This window comes from Podarcis erhardii (assembly GCF_964252035.2).
Source record: "Podarcis erhardii genome assembly, chromosome: 15".
NCBI classification, from domain to species: Eukaryota; Metazoa; Chordata; class Lepidosauria; order Squamata; family Lacertidae; genus Podarcis; species Podarcis erhardii.
The window spans coordinates 9,618,177-9,631,322 of NC_138505.1; the positions used below are offsets into that span (position 1 = coordinate 9,618,177).

The following is a 13,146-nucleotide window of genomic DNA, read 5'->3' on the forward strand; positions in this document are numbered from 1 at the left end:
TATAGACGGAGGAGCCTGGGTCTTCGTTTGGTGCATTCTGGGTACTTGCCTCCCGGAGGAGTGCCAGCTGCTTGGCCTGGGTTCCGGGTGCTGTGTGTTTGGCCAGGCAGGGGGTGTGGCCTGCACTTTTGATGGGCAGGGATTGACACTAACCAGCCCTGTGGGCGGGGCCTGCACTACTGATGGGCAGGGATAGACACTACTGGGACTGTGGGCGGGGCCTGGAAGCATGATGGGCGGAAAGTAATGGACTTATATGGAATTGGCGGAAATGACTGGCAGAATCCGAGACCAGGGAGAAGAGTTGGTGGAAGAAGATTGGAAGAAATTTAAAGATTATCTACAGAAACACTGTAAAATTATTGAATGCTAAAATGACGTTGGAATGAAATGAAGCGGTTTTAGTAATAAGGTTAAAAGGGAGTATGTAAAAATGGATTAAGAAATAAGATAAAACAAAGAGGGTAAGGATTTGCTGAATTAACTATCTGAATTGAAATACAAAAAAGGGAGGTGTGAGGAAGTCATGAAAATAAGTAAATGAATTGTAAGATATAGAAAGAGGGATTTATTTTTAACTGTTTTTATCTTTTCTGTAATTTGTATTTTTTGTTTTTTTTGTTTTATCATTTTTGTAACCTTTTTTTTTCTTTTTTATTGAAATTGTTAATAAATATTATTTTTTTAAAAAAGGAAGCATGATGGGCGGAGCTATCCCAAGCCTGCCCACTTTGTGCCTGCCCACTCAGCTGTGGCAGGATTCCCAATGTGTACTTGGCTCTGTCTTGTGTAAAACCTTATCTCTTCCCCCCCCCCACGCCCCATTTTGGTGATCTTTCTCTTGCCCTGCCCCATAGGGGATCTCCATTCACCGGGGGCTCAATAGGAACGGCCACGCAGGGTTCGATTTGCTCCCATCGCTCCGGCGGGGTCAGCATGGTGAGTACTTGTGCCCCTTTCTTTCTCAGAGGCCCGGGTAGCGGCATGTTTCTGGATAGCCCAGGTAAGCGGGTGCCTGTTGCGGGTGCCTGGTTGCATGGAACCAGGGAGTATCAGGGTTCTGCATTTGTGTAGACGTTTGACCTAGAGTTTGCATCTTTATGTTCATTTGTTAAATGTTGCAGAGCTTTTTGTTCCAGCCAGATTTAATATCCTCCCGACCCAAGTGCTTTGGGGCAGCGATGCTGGCGCTCCTCTTTCCTTAAGGGTATTATGGTCTGTAATAATCAGGAGCTGGGATCTGTAGACAGCTGTCCTTCTGTTTAAGTGACTTAGGCAGGAGACAATTGGCCTTTTGCTGGCCAAACTTCTGGGAAGGTCAGTTCAGTTTTATGTTAGATATTTAATGGAAGAAAAACCCCAAGGTATCACTTGCAGTGATTAAATTTCTGCCAGTAACACTGGGAGCAAGAAACATCTCGCCACCTGAAACTTTAAGGACCTTTTTTCAGGGACTAATGTGCAATTATTGTAGCTGTATATGATGGTTCTTACATTGTGCAGTACTTTACAATCTGTTTTGCTCCAAGATTGTTTCGTATGGTGTGTTTCTCTTGGCCTATTGACCATAATAAATTGATTGATGGATGGATATGCTTTTGGGTTTTGGGTTGAATCATGGAGAAGTGGAACAAAACAGAAAAGGTCACAGTCCTGATCCGCTTAGCAGTAGTAGTATTCTGGGAAGAATAGTATAAAAGGAAAAACAAAGAATAAATGAAGTATATAATTTTTTAAAATATAAATAATTAGGTATTCAGCTTTTAAACGCCTGCTGAAAACTTTTCTGTTTCATCAAGCTTATGCTTGACAAGACACCTTTCCGCAACATTTATCTGATTCTATTTCATTATATGCTTTTTATGTCGTTTTACATATATAAGGTAACCTTCCGTAGTTTGCACATCAAATTTTTTTTTTTTACTTGTTCATTGAACTACAGAAAGGGAAGAGAGAACGGGGAGAAAAACAAGTACATAATCGAGATGAACAAATCTCTTTCTAGTCTCTCCACACAATGCTCTTTCCAATAGACCACAAAACAGTTCCATCTCTCCCCATTGATTATATATCCCACCTCATGTGTTTTCTCTTTTTCTGGATTATATCTGTTGTTTTATCCATCACTGCCACCTCCACACATTCCTGAAGAGATGGTGAATCTGTTGTCCTTGCATTTCCTTTCCCACAGGGTTTTTTGTGGCCCTTAACTAAGGATCTTTATTCTTTATGAGTTAGCGGTATACTGTATATGCAAGTGTTTTTATGAATGAATAAAGGAGGAGTTGTTGTTTAGTCGTTTAGTTGTGTCCGACTCTTCATGTCCCCCTGGACCAGAGCACGCCAGGCACTCCTGTCTTCCACTGCCTCCCGCAGTTTGGTCAAACTCATGCTGGTAGCTTTGAGAACACTGTCCAACCATCTCGTCCTCTGTCGTCCCCTTCTCCTTGTGCCCTCCATCTTTCCCAACATCAGGGTCTTTTTCAGGGAGTCTTCTCTTCTCATGAGGTGGCCAAAGTATTGGAGTCTCAGCTTTAGGATCTGTCCTTCCAGTGAGCACTCAGGGCTGATTTCCTTAAGAATGGATAGGTTTGATCTTCTTGCAGTCCATGGGACTCTCAAGAGTCTCCTCCAGCACCTCCAGGTCGCGAAGAGTCAGACACGACAAAACAACTAAACAACAACAAAAGGAGAAGTGCGAATTAGGTTGGCTTGCTCAAAAGTGCGAACCAAAGGGAGTCGCAGAGCAATCTCCAGCAGTCTTTTCTCCTCTTCCAGGACCACTCGGTCAGCCCCTTGATGATCGCCTCGACTCTTTCGCACCAGCTAGGCCACAACCTGGGCCTTGACCACGATGGCGCTGGCTGCAGCTGTGACGGCTCTGGCCCTAACTTTCCCCCTGGTCGCAGCTGCATCATGGAGCCACTGACGGGGTGAGCCTCTGCACGCGTGTGGGGTTTTCCCCCCCGGGTGGCTGGTTGGACTGCTGAAATGCAGTGGGTTCGAGGACACCCCGCCACTGACCGTTTCCCTCTTCTCTGCCAGCCTCATGCCCGGTTTAACCTTCAGCAGCTGCAGCCACCGGAAGCTCCAGCAGATCTTGCAGAGCGACCGCGTGTGGTGCCTCCTTGACGTGCCGGATCCGGGGCGCCTGGTGGATTCTCGCTGTGGGAACTTCCTTGTGGAGGACAAGGAGGAGTGCGATTGCGGCCTCCTGGTGGTACGAAGGGCACCTCTCTCCCCATCTTCCTCCTCCTCTCCTTTTTAAATTTTTTTTTAATTTATACCTACCCATCTGGCTGGGTTTCCCTGCCACTCTGGGCGGCTCCCATCAACATCAAGCATTAAATAATCAAACATTAAAAACTTCCCTAAACAGGACTACCTTCAGATGTCTTCTAAACATCACATAGTTGTTTATTTCCTTGACATCTGATGGGAGGGCGTTCCACAGGGAGGGCACCACTACCGAGAAGGCCCTCCGCCTGGTTCCCTGTAACTTCTCACAGTGAGGGAGCCGCCAGAAGGCCCTCGGAGCTGGACCTCAGTGTCTGGGCTGAGCGATGGGGTTTGAGACGCTCCTTCAGGTATATGGGGTGAGGCTGTTTAGGGCTTTAAAGGTCACCTTTGCCCCATGCAGCTTCCAGATGCCCTTGCTGTGTAGTAGTAGTAGTAATAATAATAATAATAATAATAATAATAATAATAATAATAATACAGTGGTGCCCCGCAAGACGAACGCCTCGCAAGACAGAAAACCCACTAGACAAAAGGGTTTTCTGTTTTGGAGGCACTTCGCAAAACAAATTTCCCTATGGGCTTGCTTCGCAAGACGAAAATGTCTTGCGAGTTCCTGCAGGTTTTTTCCCCTTTCCCCCCCTTTTCCTAAGCCGCTAAGCCGCTTATCAGCTGATCCGCTGATAAGCCGCTTAACAGCTGATCGCCAAAAGCCGCTAAACCGCAAATAGCGCTAATCCGCTAAGCTGTCAATGGGCTTGCTTCGCAAGACGAAAAAACCGCTATACGAAGAGCCTCATGGAACGGATTAATTTCGTCTTGCGAGGCACCACTGTAATAATAAAAATAAAAATAAAAATAAAAATAAAAATAAAAATAAAAATAAAAATAAAAATAAAAATAAAAATAAAAATAAAAATAAAAATAAAAATAAGTTTTATTATTTGTACCCCATCTATCTGACTGGGTTGCTCCATTTATGAGGAGGGGGGATGTGTTCTGAGGCACGGCACACTGAGGTTAAGTCCTCTCAGGTATGACTCATCCATATAGAGCCGCCTTGAGCCTGGCTTCAGTTGGGGAGGGCGGGATATAAATAAAATTATTATTATTATTATTATTATTATTATTATTATTATTATTATTGGCCTTAGCACAGAAGCCTAGGCCAAAAAGGGTCCCCTTGAAGTAGAGAGTTCTCCTTTGTAATTGAGGGAGAAAGCTGGAGTTGGTATGAAGGATGCATCCTCTACGTTTTGCTGAGAGCCTGCTTTGGCTTTACTCATCTCACTGCAGCCCAGTACAGTGGTTCCTCGCAAGACGAAAAGAATCCGTTCCGCGATTCTCTTCGTCTAGCGGTTTTTTCGTCTTGCGAAGCAAGCCCATTGACGGATTAGCGGATTAGCACTATTAGCGGTTTAGCGGCTTTTAGCTGCTTTTAGCGGCTTATCGGTTTAGCGGATAAGCGGCTTAGCGGCTTAGAAAAAGGGGGGGAAAGGAGAAAAAAACCCACAGGAAATCTCAAGACATTTTCGTCTTGCGAAGCAAGCCCATAGGAAATTCGTTTTGCGAAGCACCTCCAAAACGGAAAACTCTTTTGTCTAGCGAGTTTTCCGTCTTGCGAGGCATTCTTCTTGCGGGGCACCACTGTATAGTTGTGCATGTTAAGCCTAAGCGAGGATCTGGAGCAGCCCAGTTGGTTTTTCACTGAACTTATGCCTTTCTCCTTTTTCAGGAGTGTACAGACCCATGTTGCAATGCGAGCTCATGCAAGCTGATGCCCGGAGCCCAGTGCGCCACGGGGGGAGCCTGTTGCCACGAATGCAAGGTAAGTTGTCGGAGCAGAGGAGTGGGGAGCGAACATCTGCCGGTGGTTTCTCAGCCCTGCCTCGAAGGGGTGTTGCGTTCTCATTCACACAAGCCCTCTGATAATTTGGCTTTTAAGTGAAAGTGCACAGTTGCATGTTCCACCTAAAGGTTTGTATATGTCATTGACCTGTGCGGGAGACCTGCTGGCCTGTGACTGACAAGGCATGTTGGCCCCAAGTCTCTCTTGGGCCCCCTTTTGAGCCCCCAACTCTGATCTTGCAATAGTTATCTGAGGCCCTTCTCTGGGTGCCCCCTCCCTGAGAGGTCCCATGGGTGGCAACACGAGAGCAGGGCCTTTTCAGTGGTGGCTCCCTGGTTGCAGAATGCTCTCCCCAGAGAGGCCTGCCTGGTGACATCAATACATACATTTAGACCCCAGACAAAAACATTTATTTTCCACCAGGCCTTCAGCTTTTAATCTCGGTAGCCTCTTTGTGTGCGTGCGATGTTCTAACCCTGCTTTTTAAAAATGTGAATGTGTTCCAGATTTTTCTCTTTTGTGTGGCAGTTTTAATATGAATATTATTTGATTGATGTTGTATGTTGTTTGAGTTGCTTTTTTGTGGCAAATAAGTTTTATGAATTACAATATTTTTTTTGGGGGGGGGTTGCAGCACACAACTCTTAACAGGCGCTTTTGTGATTTGTCTACCTCCTTGATGGCCAGAAACTTGATTTATTGCACTAATTTATTTATTATACTGCTTAATGTCGCAATAGGCTTCCAAGGAGTTTGCAAGTATTAAAATCAGTTACAATGAGAAATAGCATTTTCGTGTTCCTAGCTTAATAATAATAATAATAAATGTAAATAAATATACAGTAATAAGAGTACATTCATTTGAAAAAAGGAATAGACAACAGGATAGACAGGCAGTCCAAAGTGTTGGTATATATATGATTTTGGAATAGTTTTTTGCCCTTGTTTCCCCCCCCCTTTTCCTTTTAGTATATAAACTTTGTATACATGTTGAAAACTATAGTATAATAAGCCTTGTGATGTATTATGATAATGTTTACCAATGTAACATAAGAACTTTAATACAGTGGTGCCCCGCAAGACGAATGCCTCGCAAGACGGAAAACCTGCTAGACGAAAGGGTTTTCCGTTTTGGAGGCGCTTCGCAAAACGAATTTCCCTATGGGCTTGCTTCGCAAGACGAAAATGTCTTGCGAGTTCCTGCGGGGTTTTTTTCTCCCCCCCCCCTTTTTCTAAGCCGCTAAGCTGCTTATCAGCTGATCCGCTAAACTGATAAGCGGCCAAAAGCCGCTAAGCCACTAATAGCGCTAATCCGCTAAGCTGTCAATGGGCTTGCTTCGCAAGACGAAAAAACCGCTATACGAAGAGACTCATGGAACAGATTAATTTCGTCTTGCGAGGCACCACTGTAAATAAATAACATAATAATAATAATAATAATAATAATAATAATAATAATAATAATATTGTATACCGCCCTTCATCCACAGATCTCAGGGCAGTTCACCACATAACTCTGATTCTGAGTTCTCTGTGAAGGGGGATTGATTGTTAAATTGCTTTGGGAGAGGGGTGAGGGGGGGTCTCCCGACACCTCTCAGCCCCCTTAACTAATTATTTGGGTGGAAACCATGACTATTCATAGCGCTTTAAATGTTGGTTGCAGCTGGGGCCAGAGGAGTGGCGCACCCCCTCCTCCTTGCAGGCTCTGCCAACACCTGTGTCCCTCTTCCTACCGTCTTCAGCCTATACAGCCTAGGACCCTCGTACCTATGGGACCGCCTCTCCTGGTATGTCCCACAGAGGACCTTACAGTCTTAAAATAAAAACATCTTGGAGATCCCAGGCCACAGGGAGATTAGGCTGGCCTCAAGCAGAGCCAGGGCTTTTTCGGCCGTGGCCCCGATCTGGTGGAACGCTCTGTCACAAGAGACTAGGGCCCTGCGGGACTTGACCTCTTTCCGCAGGGCCTGCAAGACAGAGCTGTTCCACCAGGCCTTTGGCCAAGGCTCAGTCTGACCACTCATAGAACTTTAGCCTAATGGTTGCCATTAATTTGATTTTGAATTGATTTTAGAATGAATTGATTTTAGAATATACAGTGGTACCTCGGGTTACATACACTTCAGGTTACATACGCTTCAGGTTACAGACTCCGCTAATCCAGAAATAGTACCTCGGGTTCAGAACTTTGCTTCAGGATGAGAACAGAAATCGTGCTCCGGCGGCGTTGTGGCAGCAGGAGGCCCCATTAGCTAAAATGGTTCAGAACTTTGCTTCAGGATGAGAACAGAAATCGCGGTGTGGCAGCAGAAGGAGGCCCCATTAGCTAAAGTGGTGCTTCAGGTTAAGAACAGTTTCAGGTTAAGAATGGACCTCCGGAACGAATTAAGTACTTAACCCGAGGTACCACTGTATTTCAATTAATTGATTGTGATTTTATGTAAACTCTGTTATTTTTACTGTGTTAGCCGCTCTGAGCCTGGCTTCGGTTGGGGAGGGCGGGATAAAAATAAATTATTATTATTATTATTATTCGTCCTTCGACAGCTCCGCAGCGCAGGATTTCTCTGCCGGGAAGCCCAGAACGAATGTGACCTCCCCGAATACTGCGATGGTACCTCCCCGCGTTGCCGGGCCAACGTCCACAAGCAAGATGGGACGCCGTGTGGGGACGAGAAGGCCGTCTGCTATGGCGGGGTCTGCCCCAGTTACTTGAGCCAGTGCCAAGAACTTTGGGGCCCAGGTGAGCTGGTGTTTGGGGCTGTGTGCAGGGAGGAGATTTTTTCCAAGGGTGGGTTGGGGCAAGCTCCCGAGAAGGCCTGTTCTGCTTCTTGGCCTCATCCGCACCATGCATTCAAAGCATGCTTACACCACTTTAAAATCCATAATTCAGAACAGTTTAGAACTTATGAAGGGCCTCCTGGATGAGGCCAATGGCCCATCTAATAGCCAGTATCCTGTTCTCACAGTGATCAACTGGGGAAACTGCAGGCAGGATCCGAGCACACCAGCTCTCTCCCATTTTTCAGGGCTGGAGTCTATTGCAGGTCAGCACAAAGAAGCAGAGCCGGTTGTCAGCGTAGTTAACTTTTTATCCAAGGAAACAAACATCCAACTCTTCAACCCTTCCCAGTAGGCCTTGGCCCGCCGTGGAGCATTTGCCAGGGCTGAAGGTCCCTGGATGTTTCCCAAGTGTTCTCTAACTACCTCTGCGCACTTCTGTTCCGCTTCCCTCATTATTCTCACGGGATCACAGATTTGGAAGGCACCCTGAGGATCATCTAGCCTAGCCTAGTGCAGGACTGTGTCCCATACGGGAATCGAACCTGCAACCTTGGCATTGCCAGCACCAAGCTCCAACCAGCTGAGCTATCTAGCTATACGATAGGTTCCTCTGTGTTAAATAACCACACATACACAATTTTTAGTGAACGTTCCCTCGTAGTTGCTAACAAATATTTACAGTGGCACCTCGGGTTACATCCGCTTCAGGTTACAGACTCCGCTAACCCAGAAATAGTACCTCGGGTTCAGAACTTTGCTTCAGGATGAGAAGATAAATCGTGCTCTGGTGGCACGGCGGCAGCGGAAGGCCCCATTAAAGTGGTGCTTCAGGTTATGAACAGTTTCAGGTTAAGAACGGACCTCCAGAACGAATTAAGTACTTAACCCGAGGTACCACTGTATATGGTTCTTTTGCCTGTTAATTTTTCCATTTGTTCTCAAGCCGTGACTATCAAAATGGCAGCATGCTGCTGCTGCTGCTGTCGTTGGCTGTCCTGACTATCTCTCTCTCTCTCCCCGGCAGGTTCGGTCCCTGTCTCGGACACCTGTGTGGCCTCTTTGAATGGCAGAGGTGACCTGGAAGGGCATTGTGGTCAGCAAGCCGATGGTTCCTATTTGCCATGTTCAGAGAAGTGAGTGCTTTCCCTGTAAGGATGGGGGCCAGTGAGGGGGTGTGGCCTATTTGGAAGGGGCGTGGCCTGATAAGAGTTCCAAGGACAGATCAAGCTGCCGGGGGGGGGGGCAGGGCAGATTCTGTCCCCCAGGCCTGAGGCTCACCACCCCTTGTACAGGCAGACAAGACTAGCTTCCCTGATTTTAGGCAGGTTTATCTTTCCTAGTTCTACCTGGAAATGCAGCAGGACAGACCCAAAGCACTTTTAAAAATTGTAGTAATAATGTAAGCTCAAAGGTATTGATGAACAAAAGCAGAATTGAAGTTACCAAACATGGGAGCAGTATAGAGGTTGTATTTTCCAAATAGAGAGGAGATAATAAAAATACAGTGGTGCCTCAGGTTACATACGCTTCAGGTTACATACGCTTCAGGTTACAGACTCCTCTAACCCAGAAATAGTACCTTGGGTTAAGAACTTTGCTTCAGGATGAGAACAGAAATCGTGCTCCGGCGGCGTTGTGGCAGCAGGAGGCCCCATTAGCTAAAATGGTGCTTCAGGTTAAGAACAGTTTCAGGTTAAGAACAGACCTCCAGAACGAATTAAGTTCTTAACCTGAGGTACCACTGTAAAAGCAACAAAAGACATTATGGAAGCCTTCCTTGAAAGGGAGAGAGTTTTCTTACATCTGAGTTTGATAGGTAAGAAATGAAATCCCATCTGAATGGTGTAGAAATGTCCCGAGTCTTCCTTACCCATAGAAACACATGCGATATAGGAGTTATTTTCCCTGCAATGGCCGAAGCCCCCATATTATTGTACCGCGGTGACACTAGAAGTCTTGCTTCATTTCCTTGAAAAAACTTGAGGGCTGGAGACTTGATGTGGAGAGAGTAAAGAGTAACCAGTGTGTCAAAGACTTGTAATCCCTTTCTGCCAGGGACGCCTTGTGCGGGCGGCTGCAGTGCCAACCCAGCAGCACCAGTGCTAGAAAGCAGAACAGAACGACCAGGGCTCCCGAATGCCCACATCACACCCCGACTCCTGTTGATGACATCCTGGATCTGGCCATGGTGTTGCCCGGCACAGGCTGTGGGGCTGGCAAGGTGAGTGGGCATCGTGCGGACGCAGGGGGTGTATCTTGTTAGGTCCCCCTCCTCTGTGAGCTGCTGCTTGGAACACAATCCTCCTCTGAGATGGTCAATTTGTTATTTCTAGGACATATAGGACATAACATAAAATTTGAAGATTGGCAAAAATTGTGGAGAATAGATTTAAAATTTACAGACTGTTCTCTTTTGAAAGAAAAGTATATGAAAATGATGTATAGATGGTATATAACACCAGTACAGATTGCAAGAATGTACAAAACTGGGTCAAATGTATGCTGGAAGTGTAAAGGAAAAAGAAGGGACTTTTTACCATATGTGGTGGGAATGTAGAGAAATTAAAAAATTTTGGGAAATGATATATAATGAGTTGAAGAAAGTGTTTAAATTAACATTTGTAAAAAAAACCAGAAGCATTTTTGTTAGGGATTGTAGGAAAGACCTGCCAAGGAAAATAAAGAAATTATTTATGTATGCGACAACGGCGGCAAGAGTCTTAATAGCACAAGGATGGAAGAATGAGGAAATCCTGACAAAAGAACAGTGGCAAGAAAAATTGATGGATTATGCAGAATTGGCGAAATTGACATGCAAACTGCGAGACAAGGACAACTGTGACTTTAAAGAAGAGTGGGAACTTTTTACAAACTACTTAAAAAAACCCAGCAAAATGAATTGGACTCCTTGGCAGGTTTTGAATAAACATACACAAATTTATTGAAAACAAAACAAATTCCTTCCAGTAGCACCTTAAAGACCAACTAAGTCAGTTCTTGGTATGAGCTTTCGTGTGCATGCACACTTCTTCAGATACATGTGTATCTGAAGAAGTGTGCATGCACACGAAAGCTCATACCAAGAACTGACTTAGTTGGTCTTTAAGGTGCTACCGGAAGGAATTTGTTTTGTTTTGACTATGGCAGACCAACACGGCTACCTATCTGTAACAAATTTATTGATTAACATAATAGACAGATCATTTAAGGATCTTTACAATTTTACAATATGCAGAGAATAACATGTGTTGAAAAATCAGAGAGAGGAGCTGAGGGAAGTCTGGTGGGAGAGGGAGGGAGGGTTTCTCTTGGGGAGAGGAGAGGGAAAAATGGGGGGGGGGAATGAAGAGGATATGTTTTGATAATTTGCTATGTTGAAATTCTTAATAAAAGCTATTTTTAAAAAAATATTGTTCCTTCTCTGGTTGCAGGTGTGTGTTGACCAACGGTGTCAAGATCTTTCCTCGCTCAAGCTGCCATCGTGTCAGTGCAACAGCCATGGGGTAAGTGGAAGGACTTGGGGGGCAGAGCCGTAGTGGTCCGGGGTTGCAGGGTTTGCATGGGTCTGTCAAAGACCCATTACAATTTCTGCAGCCCAATCCCCGCCTCCAGCATCCTAGAGCCAACCAATCAGCATGAAAGTAGAGCTTTTTAGCCACTGAGAAGAAGTCTTCTCACCCTTTGTGCTGACTGGAGCCAATCGGAGCGAAGGGAGGGGAGTCGGCCTCTGAGGATGGGCTCCCAGGGTCACTGTGGGGAAAAGGTGCTCAGGAAGAACACCTAGCGGGAGTTTGTTCTGTACATGCTCCAAAGCTAAGCATTTAGGAACACATTGAAATCACAAGGCGCTTCACTTTCGAGAGAAAGTAGTGGGACTTTCAGGGAAAACGCAACTTAAGTTATTCTAAAAGAAGATATCGGAGCACTCCAAATTATTTGCCCATGAATGTGCACAGAAAATAGTAGATCTGGCTGAAAGGCCACACAGGGAGGTTTTCACTGAGTGTTGCAATGTCTCGGCCCAGTACAGTCGTACAGTGGTACCTTGGGTTAAGAACGTAATTTGTTCCGGAGGTCCGTTCTTAACCTGAAACTGTTCTTAACCTGAAGTACCACATTAGCTAATGGGGCCACCGTGCTGCCGCCACACGATTTCTGTCCTCATTTTGAAGCCATGTTCTTAACCCGAGGTACTATTTCTGGGTTAGCGGAGTCTGTAACCTGAAGCATCTGTAACCTGAGGTACCACTGTACCTTGGTTTTTAAACAGCTTAGATCTCGAATGTTTTGGCTACCGAACGTCGCAAATCCAGAAGTGACTGTTCCAGTTTGCGAACTATTTTTGGAAGCCGAACGTCCGACGGGGCTTCCGCAGCTTCCGATTGGCTGCAGGAGCTTCCTGCATCCAATCAGAAGCTGCGCTTTGGTTTTTGAACGTTTTGGGAGTTGAACGGACTTCTGGAATGGATTCCGTTTGACTTCCAAGGTACGACTTTATACCTGTAGGAGCGTCTCCATCCTCATCGTTCAGCCTGGACACTGAAGTCCAGCTCCGAGGGTTTTTTGGCAGTTCCCTCACTGTGAGAAGTGAAGCTACAGGGAACCAGGCAGAGGGCCTTCTTGGCAGTGGCGCCCGCCCTGTGGAACCCCCTCCCATAAGATGCCAAGGAGATAAATAACTATATGACTTTTAGAAGACATCTGAAGGAGGCCCTGTATTGGGAAGTTTTTAGTGTGTGATGTTTTCCTGTGTTTTTATTCTATTGGAAACTGCCCAGAGTAGAATTGTAAGATTATTGTACAATCTTGATAAAGGGTGTGGCAGTGATTATCGTGAAGGCACCCTGCGCCTCTGAACCTGCCACTACTCTACTGTATGGGAGGAGGGGAGTTAGAAGCCAGGAATCTCTCCCCCCCCCATTCCTCTCATAGAATTACAATTCCCAGAGTTCCTTGCGATGACAGATTGCTAAACCCCTCTGGGAATTGTAGCTCTGTAAGGGGAATGGGGTGTGTGTTGCCTAACAACTCTCAGTCCCCTTAACAAACTACAGTTTCCCGAGATGCTTTGGGGGAAGCCGTGACCCATTTAAAGTGGTATGATACTGATTTAACTGTTTTGCATGGATGAAGGCTGAGTTTCAGCAGCCCCGTCTCCCATAGAGGCGGATTGGGGCCCCTTGATGGATGCCCATGGGCCACAATGTGGGGAAATAAAGAAAGCGCTCTGGCCTTTTCCGATTCTGCCAAGTCACCTCCTTCTGTGGGTCCTT

General features: G+C 45.8%; 1 protein-coding gene across 6 annotated transcripts in view; it reads left to right on the top strand.

The window, feature by feature from the left end:
- ADAM15 (ADAM metallopeptidase domain 15) overlaps positions 1-13,146 on the top strand; it is a 45,654-nt gene that overhangs the window by 15,289 nt on the left and 17,219 nt on the right. For all 6 annotated transcript variants that reach the window (XM_081840909.1, XM_081840911.1, XM_081840912.1 and 3 more), the window contains exons 10-17: positions 858-939; positions 2,779-2,933; positions 3,046-3,220; positions 4,973-5,065; positions 7,637-7,832; positions 8,898-9,006; positions 9,929-10,094; positions 11,305-11,376. In XM_081840909.1, coding sequence (XP_081697035.1) covers positions 858-939; positions 2,779-2,933; positions 3,046-3,220; positions 4,973-5,065; positions 7,637-7,832; positions 8,898-9,006; positions 9,929-10,094; positions 11,305-11,376 — 1,048 coding nt within the window. The remainder of the gene's footprint in view (positions 1-857; positions 940-2,778; positions 2,934-3,045; positions 3,221-4,972; positions 5,066-7,636; positions 7,833-8,897; positions 9,007-9,928; positions 10,095-11,304; positions 11,377-13,146) is intronic.